This window comes from Oncorhynchus masou, chromosome 12 (genome assembly GCF_036934945.1).
Source record: "Oncorhynchus masou masou isolate Uvic2021 chromosome 12, UVic_Omas_1.1, whole genome shotgun sequence".
Taxonomy (NCBI): domain Eukaryota; kingdom Metazoa; phylum Chordata; class Actinopteri; order Salmoniformes; family Salmonidae; genus Oncorhynchus; species Oncorhynchus masou.
The window spans coordinates 35,786,181-35,801,938 of NC_088223.1; the positions used below are offsets into that span (position 1 = coordinate 35,786,181).

General features: G+C 40.9%; 1 protein-coding gene across 3 annotated transcripts in view; it reads left to right on the plus strand.

The window, feature by feature from the left end:
* Window positions 1–15,758, plus strand: part of LOC135549942 (collagen alpha-1(XIV) chain-like) — a 96,999-nt gene that overhangs the window by 58,949 nt on the left and 22,292 nt on the right. For all 3 annotated transcript variants that reach the window (XM_064980342.1, XM_064980343.1, XM_064980344.1), the window contains exons 23-37: window positions 612–758; window positions 4,617–4,691; window positions 6,399–6,538; window positions 7,090–7,213; window positions 8,284–8,427; window positions 8,592–8,756; window positions 8,862–8,900; window positions 9,302–9,440; window positions 10,051–10,193; window positions 10,522–10,631; window positions 12,428–12,586; window positions 13,349–13,426; window positions 13,704–13,790; window positions 14,044–14,097; window positions 15,467–15,562. In XM_064980342.1, coding sequence (XP_064836414.1) covers window positions 612–758; window positions 4,617–4,691; window positions 6,399–6,538; window positions 7,090–7,213; window positions 8,284–8,427; window positions 8,592–8,756; window positions 8,862–8,900; window positions 9,302–9,440; window positions 10,051–10,193; window positions 10,522–10,631; window positions 12,428–12,586; window positions 13,349–13,426; window positions 13,704–13,790; window positions 14,044–14,097; window positions 15,467–15,562 — 1,700 coding nt within the window. The remainder of the gene's footprint in view (window positions 1–611; window positions 759–4,616; window positions 4,692–6,398; window positions 6,539–7,089; window positions 7,214–8,283; window positions 8,428–8,591; window positions 8,757–8,861; window positions 8,901–9,301; window positions 9,441–10,050; window positions 10,194–10,521; window positions 10,632–12,427; window positions 12,587–13,348; window positions 13,427–13,703; window positions 13,791–14,043; window positions 14,098–15,466; window positions 15,563–15,758) is intronic.

Below are 15,758 nucleotides of genomic sequence, written 5' to 3' on the forward strand. Positions count from 1 at the left end.
ATGTGTGTAGATCAATGAGAAAAAAACTACAATTTAATCTGTTTTAGAATAAGGCTGTAATGTAACAAAATTTAGAAAAAGGTCAAGGGGTCTGACTACTTTCCGAATGCACTGTCAGATGTTATGTCTCTGTGTCCAGTATGAAGGAAGTTAGAGGTAGTTTTCCGAGCCAATGCTAGCTAGCGTTAGTTCAATGACTGAAATGTCTATGTGTATCTACCAGCTTGCTTTGCTAGAGACCCATAGACTTCCACTAATTTCGTTAACGCTAGTTAGCATTGGCTCGCGAAACAATGTCTAACTTCCTTCATACTGGACACAGAGACATACATTTTTTTATCCACGAGTTCATCTGACTCTGGGGAAATAGATAAAGGGCCTCTGCTAAAATCCCGGCTTATCCCTTTAAAGAAATATGGTAGACCCAAACCCTGGAAGAGAGGTTGTACAATAGAATGTGGACATCTTTGAATTGGAATTCTAAGAATTGGAATTCATTACTTACATTTCTATGGTGAACATGCTCCTGCTAATGACAACAGCATTGATTGTGATGGTAACTAGTGGTAAACTATGTACAGTATGTGATGGTAATTCTGTCTTCATTTTAGATGGATATAAGCAGGAGGCAAGACTGGGAGGAGGAACCACCCGGCACTGCTTCAATGACCTGACAGCTAACACGCAGTACAAGATCAGTGTGTACGCCCAACTCCAGGATACAGAGGGACCTGCAGTCTCCACCACAGAGAAGACCTGTAGGTGTTCTCTTCAATGGCTGCTTAGTGTACACTCTACGATAGCCCTACAACCGACTTGCTACTATGCTCAGAAAGGTTTCTTACGATATTGTGACAATATTGTGACAACATATGTTCCAACATCACCACTGTAAAGACCTGTCGCTGTCGCCCGGCCTCAACATTCTAGCTTAGGGGTTGGCAACAGGCAGCTCGCGGGCCATAACTGGCACCCAAAATGTATTTTGGCCCCCCAAAGTGTTTAGTAAATAAAAACAAAGACTGTAAAATCACCAGCTAAAAATGTGTTTCATTTACGAAATCTATTCCTAAGTATCCCCGCTGTCTGGGTAGGTTCCTTGTTTCTTGTCCATCATTGGCTTGAAATGAAATCAGCAGTCAGACAATATCTTCTTTAAGTAAATCAATCAAACCTTTATTAATGCAATTGCAGACAGAAGTTGACAACGGAAACACAGCACGTATGTTTCAGAGTAAGTTCTGCAAAAGAAAACATGTCAAAGTTGCTTTAATATACTTGCAGTCAACCCCTAGTGATGTAACTGCCTACATCAACACCTTCTAGTCATGAGACCAAACCCATGCATATACAGTTATACAAACTTGTAGGGGAAAACAATTGTCCAGTGTTTTCTAAGGGCTCGGCAGTAATTTTCGATTCACGTGTGGCTTACAGTGGTATGTCTGACTCGTCTCTTATCTATTTACTCCCCTGCAGGGGTCTGTGTCTATCTCTTTTAGACTTGACGCGCTTTCTCACAGACACCCAGTTTTGACCGCAATGGCTCACACATCTGCTCAGACCGTTTCTATAAGAGGCAGAGACTAGAAAAGAACTGTGGAACAGTATTAAACCTTATAATGGATATACAGTGGGGCAAAAAAGTATTTAGTCAGCCACCAATTGTGCAAGTTCTCCCACTTAAAAAGATGAGAGAGGCCTGTAATTGTCATCATAGGAACACTTCAACTATGACAGACAAAATGAGAAAAAAAATCCAGAAAATCACATTGTAGGATTTTTAATGAATTTATTTGCAAATTATGGTGGAAAATAAGTATTTGGTCACCAACAAACAAGCAAGATTTCTGGCTCTCACAGACCTGTAACTTCTTCTTTAAGAGGCTCCTCTGTCCTCCACTCATTACCTGTATTAATGGCACCTGTTTGAACTTGTTATCAGTATAAAAGACACCTGTCCACAACCTCAAACAGTTACACTCAACTCCACTATGGCCAAGACCAAAGAGCTGTCAAAGGACACCAGAAACAAAATTGTAGACCTGCACCAGGCTGGGAAGACTGAATCTGCAATAGGTAAGCAGCTTGGTTTGAAGAAATCCACTGTGGGAGCAATTATTAGGAAACGGAAGACATACAAGACCACTGATAATCTCCCTCGATCTGGGGCTCCACGCAAGATCTCACCTCGTGGGGTCAAAATGATCACAAGAACGGTGAGCAAAAATCCCAGAACCACACGGAGGGACCTAGTGAATGACCTGCAGAGAGCTGGGACCAAAGTAACAAAGCCTACCATCAGTAACACACTACGCCGCCAGGGACTCAAAATCTTGCAGTGCCAGACGTGTCCCCCTGCTTAAGCCAGTACATGTCCAGGCCCGTCTGAAGTTTGCTAGAGAGCATTTGGATGATCCAGAAGAAGATTGGGAGAATGTCATGGTCAGATGAAACCAAAATATAACTTTTTGGTAAAAACTCAACTCGTCGTGTTTGGAGTTACATCCAATGAACACCATACCTACTGTGAAGCATGGGGGTGGAAACATCATGCTTTGAGGCTGTTTTTCTGCAAAGGGACCAGGACGACTGATCCGTGTAAAGGAATGAATGAATGGGGCCATGTAACGTGAGATTTTGAGTGAAAACCTCCTTCCTTCAGCAAGGGCATTGAAGATGAAATGTGGCTGGGTCTTTCAGCATGACAATGATCCCAAACACGCCGCCTGGGCAACGAAGGAGTGGCTTCGTAAGAAGCATTTCAAGGTCCTGGAGTGGCCTAGCCAGTCTCCAGATCTCAACCCCATAGAAAATCTTTGGAGGGAGTTGAAAGTCCGTGTTGCCCAGCAACAGCCCCAAAACATCACTGCTCTAGAGGAGATCTGCATGGAGGAATGGGCCAAAATACCAGCAACAGTGTGTGAAAACCTTGTGAAGACTTACAGAAAACGTTTGACCTCTGTCATTGCCAACAAAGGGTATATAACAAAGTATTGAGAAACTTTTGGTATTGACCAAATACTTATTTTCCACCATAATTTGCAAATAAATTCATTAAAAATCCTACAATGTGATTTTCTGGATTTTTTTCCCTAATTCTTTCGGTCATAGTTGAAGCGTACCTATGATGAAAATTACAGGCCTCTCTCATCTTTTTAAGTGGGAGAACTTGCACAATTGGTGGCTGACTAAATACTTTTTTGCCCCACTGTATTGCTAATCTGTGGTCCAGGACCCTATAAATGTAGTGGGGGGGGAGGGGGGTCTTATAGCCCTTCCCCTTCTATTAATACAACATAAGCATAGTCATTTATTATAATATATCAATCATTTGGTGCAGCCCCTATCATGACCCCCATCACCACAAATAAAAAAAATAGACGTATATGATTGTGTCTCAATGTAATCTCGGTATGAAATTATAGTTATTTTGAAATACAATCTCTTTTTGGGCTTCGTTGTGGTCAATTTGCAGTGTACAACTTATTAGAATTATGTTCCGGCCCTCCGACCATTCTTTCCGACAAAAAACGACCAGTGTCTGAATCTAGTTGCCTACCCCTGGTATAGATGCTTAGTATTCTTTACTCTACATGCGACATACAGTACTACTACAACCAACTTGCTACATACTATTCTCACAGCATAGTTACAACATTGTCACAATGTTGTGATAACATTAGTTACAACATCAGTCCACAGGAAGCTGATAAGAAGCCTAAGAACAATTGACACATTCCTCCACATGGACCAACACTGAGAACATGCTTGTACTAAACATTATTCCTTCTAGACTGTAGCAACATTCTTAGAAGATTATCCAAACCAAACATACGGCTGCATGATTTACAGACAATCACAACATTTTCACAACATTATTAGTCTCCTGTGAGGCACTTTAATTCCTCCCTGCACTGTCGGATCTAGAACCACAAGCATTTCGCTACACTCGCATTAATAACATCTGCTAACTATGTGTATATGACCAATAATATTTGATTTGATTAGGAGTGAATTGTGATTGAGTCTGTGGCCAACGCACAACAGTAATCAAGGCACTCTGTCCAACCGACCAGGAATTTGTTTGCATTGAGTTGATTTCCGTTGAGTTTAGACACCAATTTATAGCTTTGTTTTGATACAGATTACAGTTTAAAGGCCTTTTTAAATTGCCCTGCGTTTCCCCAGGCTGCCATCAAAAGTAATTCCCAGTTTGAGGTAGCTGAATTACTATGGCGATAAAGTCTATGTGGTTTTCAGCAGGGTTTCTGAGCTAGAAAAAAACGGTACAATTCATTTCAATTTGACTACCGCTGCTGGTAGTGATCAAGCTAGAAAATTACATGGGTAACTTAATCATAAACTCAGCATGCTTCTAAGCATAAGCTACCATCTCAGATTTACTCTCTTAATTCCTTCTGATTCTTCTACCATCCGACTGATTATATATATTATGTTTGATGGTAGTATCAATGAGGGATCTTCTGTGTGAGGATTTTTTTTTACTGTAAATGAAAGCCTCACCAAGCATGTTTGTCAGGTGAGGTGACATAGACATGTAATAAGGATGTTATAATGATTTGTGTGTGTCTTATGTCATTGCTTTCATGCAGTCCCTGTTCCCACCCCGGCACCCACCAGACCACCCACCACGACCGCTCCTCCCAGTATACCCTCAGTCAAGGAAGGTAAGACAAAAGGCCTGTTGTTAACAAATACCTGTGGGCCCTATTGTGGTGCACTCTTCTAATAAGAGGGTATTTCCACTCCATTCCTATATGGTGACCAGCACTTATGTCATCAGTGTTTTCCTTAGTAATGTCTTGGGTGGGCTGCTGGAGAGAAATACTTCTGGTCTGTATTTTATTTAGTAAGCTATAGTGCTTTTGGCTTGGTCTCAAAGCACTTCATGTACCTAAATGGGATAAAGGGAACTCATACTGTCCACCACCACTGTAAACATCTACCTGGGTGGTGTATCGTAGCCATTTTGCAACCGAATGCTCACAAGTCACCAGGCATTGGCGAACATATACTGTAGAGATATCCCCTATGGTAGATTATTGCACATGTATTTGTGTGCAACTCACTTTGAGTGGCATTGACCTTAACATCATTTTGTCTGGTGCTCAAGGAAATTCGAAGGGCTTTGGCTTCCAGGCAATGCCCCCAATGGAATAACGAGCACTAGCGCAGTCAGGACTAAAGATATTGAAGGTAAATCAGAGAGCCCTCAGAACAGGCAGTTACCATGGAAATCATTCTGTCAAGTTGCTGGGTCAATTTTCAACCGGCCCCTGACTGACATTCAAACGTCAAATGACTCCTGACACAAATTTGTGAATCTAATATAAGTTCATATACGCAGTGTCTATTGCAGTCATGACTACAGACATCTTAAACGATAGTAAAGCTGTTTAATGTGCTTTTGGAATAATCACAAATCTTTTCAGACTCCCAAAAAGGGTCCCATTATGAGCTTTTGAGTCTGAGATAATACTGTAAGCCGGAACTTGTGTTACAGTCTTGTATCAAGTCAGAATATTTCAGAGTTTACAATTCTCCAACAAACACATGCAACATAATATTATCTGAAGATATAACATGTAGAAAATAAGTAAATGTTTACCTTTATTTGCCATTTTTGAGAACAATCATTTTAGCAGTTTTCTGGGATGAGTTTTGTAAAAGTTAATTAAAAACTCACTCCCCTCTCTGTTGGAACTCAGACCAAGTCCATTTTAAAGCCTGTAAATCATTTTTTTATTATTGTTATTGTTGGCATAGGAAATATCAACAAATGCAACTTTTAGTTTACTTTGCATCCCACATACTAGCAACTTGGTTATTATCTTTGGTTCCTTTGAAAATCGCAGAACAGAACAAAAAACGAAAGCAAACAACAGGAACTTAGGTGTTATACTGGTCAATCTGACCCTGGCTGGCCCTGGTATTAGAGAGGGAAGTTGTTGAGATAATTGCCAATCATCACAGCTCCTCTCTCGTAAACTGTGGAGAAAGAGAACGCTCTCTTCACTCTCCATTGTGATTCTTCCACTGCTGCTTGCTGAGGCTAGTATCCGTTTGTATTACCTCTATATATGCTCTCTATCAGAACTCTTTTTGTATGCACTGAATTTAAATTGCTCTTGATAAGAGCATGTTCTAATTGGCTTGGAAATGTAAATGTCCTTTTCTGTCTCCCTCTGTCTCTTTCTCTGTTTGTGTACTAATTTCTCTCACTCTTCCCATCTCTACCCTCTCATCTTCTCCTTTTCTCACTCCTCATCCCTCTCCCCTCTTTCCTCATCTCAACATTCTTCATCCTCCCTGCGCTTACTTTTATGTACTTCTCTCTTTCTCTCTCCTCTCTCTCCCTTTTTCTCACCTGACAGTTTGCAAGGCGGCCAAGGCAGACCTGGCATTTCTAGTGGACGGCTCCTGGAGCATCGGGGATGACAACTTCCTGAAAATCATCCGCTTCCTGTACAGCACCACAGGAGCCCTCGACATTATTGGACCAGATGGTACTCAGGTAGATATTGACTAACCAATGGTCCTGTGGCCAGCTAGCACTTACAGATGTGGGATCTTAATTGGATCACCCTGTTGCAGGAGAACTTTCCTGCAATCCAGGAAATATAAAACTTATGGTGTATTTGAGGTTTAAAAAGGCTTCTGAATTTGACATTTCAGATTTGATTTTCCCTTGTAATTTGTATCAATCTCTACAAAAATGTCCATTAATTATAGTCCACATAATACTTCCTATTTCCTGTTGCTGCAGGATTATTTTCCTGCTGTACCAAACTAGCTTAAATTACGATCCTACATCTGTACAGTATTTTACTTCATCTTGGAAGTGATATACTCAAATAAATTGTCATAAATGGTCTTGGAACACCTATGTTTGACTATGTGTCACGTGTGCTTTTATGAACAATACATTTATGCTGTCCATTATTAGTCCACTCATTTACTACACCCCCCCCTCCCCCCATACACACACGCACACATGCACACACACACACAAAACTCTGAAATGCCACATTTTCAATTGAACTCAAAATATCTTTCTCCCATCAGGTGTCCATTGTCCAGTTCAGTGACGATGCCAGAACCGAGTTCAAACTTAACTCGTACGACAATAAGGAGAGGCTGCTAGAGGCCATTAACCGCATCTCCTATAAGGGAGGGAACACCAAGACAGGCAAGTGGACATCGGGCCTTATTCACTATATTAAAAACAATGTTTTGACCATCAAGGCAAACCTTTGTCAAACCTTATTCACTCTCTACCATGGTGTGTTTCATAGTATTACTCTGATGCATACTTTAACGGGAAACTTAAAAAAAATCGACTTCATATTCAACATCTCCAGCACCACCCCAACATCAACATATGTGAAAATGGCACGTTTCTATGTTTTGTAGTAAAACAAAATAGAGGAAGATAAGTGTTGCCAATGACATCATCAACCAATTAGTAGACAATTAGTAGGTAATTAGTAGTACATACTTACTCACAATTGGTCAAAATCACACGACGCACACCGATGAAGTCATTGGAAACACTTATCTTCCTGTTTACGACAAAACATAGAAACGCACCATTTTGACATATGTTGATGTTGGGGTGGTGCTGGAAATGATGAATATGAAGTAGAAATATTTTGGAGTTTCCCTTTAATTTCCTTTTTCTTTTCTTTTTTTTATGTCTAAATGGACTACCATAACAGTAAATTAACAGGATGACTGAATCCCATTGAGACAGCTGTAGATGCCAGATGAACAGAAATACCCTTTATTGACTTTCCTTTTGTAACCTGCTGAAAAATAATCAGTCATTGTAATCAAGCAGGCCGGAGTAATCAAGCCCAGCTTCCGAAGAACAGTGAGATGCTGTCATTAATCAGTGGATCCCCAAGGGAAGCGATAATGCATTCATCTAACAATGTTTTGTTTTTTTTCAAACGGGTGCAACGAAGAAGTCCGCTTGGTAATGCTAATTGTTGCATTGTTTTCTCCTTTGAATATGCTGTATTTGTGTGTAATGTGTATTGTTGCAGGTGGGGTGGGAATAATAACGAAGAAAATGTGTTGTTGCTGAATATTTTTGCAGTGATACTGATAACCCAACACCACGATCCTCTACCAAGGAGCCTGGCTATATCCTGCTGTCGATATCGCTTTGAGTGTAACTCCTTTCTTTATCTTCCCCTCCTATTCTCCCTCTCTCTTTCTCTCCCTCCATCCCTCCCTCTAATTCTCTTACTGTAGGGCTAGCCATCCGGCATGTGAAAGACACCATCTTCACAGTGGGAGGAGGTGTCCGGAGGGGCATCCCCAAAGTACTGGTGGTGTTGACTGACGGGCGCTCTCAGGATGATGTCAACAAGGTCTCCAAAGAGATGCAGATGGAAGGTGAGGCACATAATGCAATAATTTCATTGAATAGATTGTGGTACATGAAAAGAACATTCTACAACACAAAAAAAGTGTCTGTATATGTTAATCCAACAAAATGTTTTAGTTAGGTATGTACATAACACACTATTGGCAATACTGTATGCTTAACTTCTTCACAGGGTACATTGTTTTTGCCATTGGTTTTGCGGATGCGGACTACGGGGAGCTGGTGAGCATCGCCAGCAAGCCCAGCGAGAGACACGTTTTCTTTGTGGATGATTTAGACGCCTTCAAGAAAATTGAGGAAAAGCTGGTCACTTTTGTTTGTGAGGCTGCCACTGCCAGTGAGTCCTACAGGAGCACAATCTAAATCTGTCATATAAAAGCACAGGGGGCATATTATTGTGTGCATTTTATCCATGCAATGACATAAATGTTTTGTCTTTCAGCTTGTCCTTCAGTGGCGATGAGTGGCAGTACCTTGCCAGGTTAGAGACTGGAGCATACTTACTTATTCATGTGTCCTGGCACACAGGGCACAGTCAAGACCTCTCTATTCTCATACCCGTTGACTAGTTATGACCCCAGTATAACTGTTATGCACAAAATCACTGTAGACTGGACAGGTACAGTACAGTTGACTCCTGCTAAGTGCACATCAGATAAGTGCAAACTCTGGACTTAAGACTAAGTAAAATGGCCTCTTTCCGAGTGCACATGTAAGTCAGAATATCTTAACGATAAGAAGTAGAAGTTCAGAATTGAGAAATCATGATGAAAACAGAGCCAGTCACAATTTAAAAAAATATTATTTTTACTTGTCAGTAGTACTGTGCATGGACATGTCTGCTTTTAAACCAACTCATGGTTGTTTATGTTGTGGCTGCAGGTTTCAGGATGATGGAGATGTTTGGCCTGGTGGAGGGTCTGTATGGACATGTATCAGGAGTGTCCATGGAGCCTGGCACCTTCAACAGCTTCCCCTGCTTCCGCCTGCACAACAACTCCCTCCTTGCCCAGCCCACCAAGTATGGACACTAGCATCTTAACTAAAAGGCATAACAGTACATTGCCTTCTATCAATCATGTAGAATTTAGTAGCCACTCTTGTCCAAAGCGACACAACGTCAGTGAGTACAATGAGCATGATACAGGTAAAGCTACTCTATGACAGAAGTAAGTATTAGCACCACTTACCCAATGATAACATAAACAATATCTTACAACATACAACTTACTCTACTCCCCTGAATTGAATCCTCTTTTCCTGACACTTGGCCTGAAAATGCTGTTATTACAATGAAGAGGTGGTGATAATGACAGACAGCTGGCCTCACCTGGTGTATTTCATCTCCTTCATCTGCAACAATCCCACATCACAGAAAACATAGTCATTTTGTGTCTCATTCTCAAATTATAATGCAGCAAATGTGGTACATATACAATATGAAGAAACAATAGCTTCCTGCTCTTAGCCTCTTTTAAGAATTGAATGACACTATTGAAGAAATTGAATTGGCAAGTTGAAACAGCTTTTGAAATGGTGTTTGATAGCAGTTGAACTCTGTTAAGGTGCTACAACAAAAGCCACTGTATGTTCAGACTAGAGCCTATTGTTCTGGGAACTTTCCACCCCAGGTTTATCCACCCCGAGGGTTTGCCCTCTGATTACACCATCACTATGCTGTTCCGCCTGCTGCCTGAAACGCCCAAGGAGCCCTTTGCATTGTGGGAGATCCTCAACAAGGACAACGAGCCCTTGGTGGGCGTCATCCTGGACAGTGAGTAGGATGCCGAGGGACGGGACTGGGTCTTAGCTGGGACCGTGTGTCAAGTTCCCATTGTTTGGTTGCTGTCATAAGATAGGCAAAGCAATGGACATTTTGCCAGGTGTCTTTGCTCATATATCAATTGTGAGCAGCACAATGATTTGTGTGTAAATCATTTGTATGTTGAAACATTTTGTCAATGTATAGTAGGCTACAGGTCTAGTAAACCATCTATACCTCCTCTATTTGAAACGAGAACATTCCTCACTATTTTCGAGTTTGTACTGAATATGTTATGAAACTGCAGAAAGTTAGGCAAACATTCTCTTTCCAACGTTAGACGGTGGCAAGACCCTCACCTTCTTCAACCATGACTACAAAGGACAGTTTCAGACTGTGACCTTCGAGGGACCTGAGATCAAGAAGCTCTTCTACGGCAGTTTCCACAAGGTCAAAGTTCAAAAACACTCTTTGTTATCTCACTTCCTCAGTGCAACATCACCCTAACACCTCAGGGAATGTCCTGCTTCCTGGCTATAAGACAGCTTGTTGAGTGATGTTAAGTCACTCTTGTCTGGCTTTCGGTGGAACTTACAATACCTTTGCCCTGAGACATGCCTGTAGACTCCTATGTTCTAACAATACATTTGCCCACATCCATGGCCTGCTGCTTAAGTGAATGATGATATGCTTTTTCTCTTCACTGGCACAGTTATCTGATAGTGTATTCAAGTCACCCACTTGCCAATGTCATAATCATCCTCTTTCTATTGATGCCAAAACTTTGCTTGGCAACTTACATTATCATCCACAAGTGAGATGTAGCACCAGAAACAAACACCTACCTTTTTTGATGCAGTTCTTAAATCAATTATGTTATGACTATTCAAATAGTTTCAACTTTTTTTGCTGCACAATATAATATTCCATTTAGCAGATGTTTTTATTCATGCATACAGGTGGCCCCAGTGGGAAATGAACCCACAACCGTTAGTGTTGCATGCACTGTGCTCTACCAACTGAGCCACACAGGACCACTAAACAGTGTGTAGCTGTAGCATTAATATATAGTGTGGGTAGTACTGTGCCATTTAATGTTCACAAGAAATGGCCATCATATTTGACTTGCTATCTGCTGAAATAAAATAAAATATTTTTAAAAATGCTAACCATGTGGAATGAAGCTGGCACCCAAAATATTGCCAGGATAATGTATGCCAATTTGAATCATAGCCACTTTCAAACAAGCGAAACAAACTAAACTATGCAGGGAGGAGGAAATTGATGTGACTGAAAGTGACTATGGCCTGGATTAATGTAAACCACTGTTGCCTTTTTCCTCAGCAAATTATCACCAGTGATTACGGCAATTCTTTTCCTCTGCCAATCCATAAGTATTCTCATGTGTCATCTTGTCAGCACTTCGCCCATCAGGCTTGGTGATAATGTGGTAACATATTAGATTACCTCTCAAGAAGACTTGACTAATGGCTAGATACTTCTCTGACTCCTTGCATTGCAGTAGGTGTTTTTTTAAGACACCTAATTCAAATGATTCATCGGGAATCTGTTTTTGTCGGAAAAAAGAGGTAAATACAAAGGAAATGCTACAGTTCCATCCTTATCAGTGCTTTAACATAGTAATGCACCAATGTCAAACAAAGCTGAAAGTGCTGTTTCATAAAGACATACATTCACAGTTGATAATCAGGTATGAATAGATATTTGCTAGAGTAATGTCTTGAAATTCCCCCATATATTTCCCCCACGAGACATCCTATTTCCAACGAAGCATACAGGAGAAACTTGACGTGTCAAAGGGAGAAAAACGTCGGAAATCCACCCACTTCAAAACCGACTCTTGTTTCGGGTGACTAGTGGAATGCTTGCGCAGAAATCTGTCCTTCTTTTACAGCCTGTGTCTCTTTGAACCTCTTTCTGTTTTCTGAAACCGTAACTCTTTAATGCTCCCCAGTGATTTATTGAGATGCGCATATAAGATGTTTCAATCGCACTGCGTCTGTGTTCCAAACAGACCTGGGTTCAAATACTATTTCAAATCATTTAGGATCATTTATCTGTGTTTAGAATTGAGCTTGCCTGGTGCCATGGAACCAATAGAATACCCGCAAAAGTGTAAACCCTGCCAAACTGGCACTCCAGGCAGGCTTTTGCAAATGCTCAAAGTATTTGAAAGATTTAAAATAGTATTTGTACCCAGGTCTGGTTCTTCATTTTCCCTGTAGCTGCACATGGCTATTAGCAAGACCAGCGCCAAGGCTGTCATTGACTGTAAGCTAGTAGGGGAGAAGGCCATCAACGCGGCGGGCAACATCACCACGGATGGCCTGGAGGTGCTGGGACGCATGGTGCGCTCCAGGGGGAAGAAGGACAGCTCTGCACCGGTAAGCTGTGACAGATAGATCAGAGAGGTTATACAAGAAGATGTTTTGACATTGATGTAGAATTACTAGAATATACTGTTGTTCTAAGGACATCCCCATTCAATATCCATGTCAATATTCCGTAATTAGATTTCTATACATTTTTAACCCGTTGATTCTTCTTATTTTATGTGCAGTTGGGCTGAATTCTAACATACAGTATAGTGTTTAGTGTCATGGAGTATTCAATAGAGTGGTGATAAACTACTACCTTGGTTATGAATTCTTATAACAGCATTAAGACAGAGAGTTTGAATAAAGTATAATCACATCAGCACATCAAGATCTATTTTCCACTAAATATAAACAAGTCATAGAAACAACTGTACTTTTCATATCCAATCTCCTAGTTCCATAAATTGCCCAGATATCCTTATATAGGAATAGCAGTGATATGTACTCTGATAGGCTTGATCATTTTCTTTCTTTGACAAAAACTCTTCACACTTTTCTTTCAAATTGACCCCTTTCAGGACAGGAGAAAACAGAGCAATCTGTTTGGAGAGACCAATTATTGATAGATTCTTCCTCCTCAATACGAGATGTGCAACAATTCTGTTAACAATGCATAATACTGAATAATTATCATACTTTCTCTCAGGTCTTATTTAGGAGATTCACAGCTTGCTGCTAGTTCTATCAAGAGACAATTAGTCAAGTAACAACATGTTTGTAGTGAATGTAAGAAAATATGTGTGTGTTTGTTGCTCTTTTTGTCCTCAGTTCCAACTGCAGTCGTTTGACATCGTCTGCAGCACGTCCTGGGCCAGCCGAGACAAGTGCTGTGAGCTTCCTGGTTTGGTGAGTTCACGCCTCGCTACTGATCTCATCTACTGACTGACGTGGGATGACCTTAACCTTTGTTGTAATGTGTCGTAGGATGTTGTAGGATAGTGTCATAGATATCATATTATATCATCTTGTTATTGTGTTATCATAAGGTCATTATCCTGTTTGTTTTTTTATCGTCATTATCATTATGCTTTGGTCATTATCATAATCATTAGGTCATTGTACTCTTTGTGTTGCATGTATTGTCATACAGTCATGTTATGGTGGTATTTGTCTCATCTCTAAGAGGAAGGAGGAGGACTGTCCTGCCATGCCGAGGGCCTGCACCTGCAGCCAGGAAAGCAAAGGTCCCCCTGGCCCCACTGGACCCCCTGTGAGGACCCTCCTTCTCTCCTTAATCAGCATCATGTGTTACTTACAGCTGTTGTTGAGCTAGGATTTCATTCATTCATTGCATCCAGTGGCTGATGAACATAACACAGTGTGACATATGGGGATGGAGAGTACATACACCCGGTGTGTGATAGATTGTTTAGGATGTGTTGATAGTGTGTGTCTTTAAGGTCTGTGGTCCTTATCTTGATGGAGTGTGACAGAGGGTGTGTGGGTGTTTGTGTTATCAACAGGGAGGACCTGGGATCAGAGGAGGGAGAGGGGACCGTGGAGAACCAGGAGCTGTGGTACAGTGTATACACACACACACACACACACACACACACACACACACACACACACACACACACACTCATGTAAATAAAAACACAATGAAAGTCAATGCAGCTTGTAACAATTCCACAAGCACTCAGTGGGTGGGTGGGTGGGTGGGTGGGTGGGAGGACAGACACATACCCTCATTGATGGATACCAGACACATACCCTCTTGGATACCTCTCTTCCATAAAATATCCCTTGTTTACTGCTAAGCTGAAAACACACTCTTTCTATAAATGCCCTTTGCAAAGTTCTAATCTTTTATTCATTTCTCACTCTCATGCTATTAGACTTGGATTGCACGGGTCTTGAAAGTCCCAGAAAATTGTACTGGTGTTTGAATGGGGTGTTATTATAGCATGTAAAGGTCCTTGTAATGCAGCCGTCCTCGCAGTGCACCCATGCTGTCTTTCTACTCTCATGAATTTCATATTCATTGGAGATGCAACGTGCCCCCATGAAAGTCAATGACCTGCGACTGGTAGGCTCATGACAAGACAGACAGAGAGCAGCCTCGCGGGTCTCTGATTTGCAGTTAAATCACTGAGTTAGCCTAAAGCCCCCTCTCAGACACCCAGACCTAGGTCAGGTAATGTATAAAGGATGAAGACAGTTGTATGGAATCAAATATATACAATTTAGTGGATTCGGCTATTTCAGCCACATTCGTTGCTGACAGGTGTATAAAATTATGTCTGAGTGTTGGAGTGTACCCCTGGCTATCCATAAATAATAATAATAATAATAATGCGGTCTAGTTTGCTTAATATAAGCAATTTGAAATGATTTATACTTTTACTGATACTTAAGTATAATTTAGTAATTACATTTACTTTTGATACTTAAGTATATTTAATACCAAATACTTTTAGACTTTTACTCAAGTAGTATTTTACTGGGTGACTTTCACTTTTACTTGAGTCATTTTCTATTAAGGTATCTTTACTTTTCCTCAAGTATGATAATTGGGTACTTTTGCCACCCCTGGTTAGGTTAGCCAATAGTGGCCAGATCATGTGAGTGCATGTGTTCTCCAAAGATGGGGAGGGACAGTTTATGGCTTGATCAGAGGAAGGTGGTCAGGGAGATGGTTGATTAAAATGTTGTCTGGTGACGATCTTATCTTATTATTGGCCTATTTGTAAATACAAAATGTATACAGTACTAGTGTTCAGTTAGATTTTACTTTGTAATTTGGTGTGTATTTCCTCTGTTTGTTCCAGTGATACTAGATTGTTGTAATAACTGTAGAGAGCAGGGAATTTAACTAGAACTATAGTAAAATGTTAACTATATTCTAATCTACTTTATCAATGTGTTCTTCTGTCTCTGTGACAGGGACCGATAGGTCCAGTTGGGGACGCTGGTTCTCCTGGGCTGCAGGGGCCTCCTGGACCCCAGGGACCCAGCGGACGTACCATCATGGGCCCTCCGGTAAGCCACACATACACATTAATTGAGACACACACCATCTAATACTGCACATATTAGAGGAGTCTATTATCCCAACACACAAAACATACAGTAGCTACAGTACCCAATTTACCTAGGCATGCTATAAAGACTGCCGTTTAAAAGGTGTTGTAATACTCAGATGTTGATTCTTTCTTGCCCAAGGGATGTTGTTAAA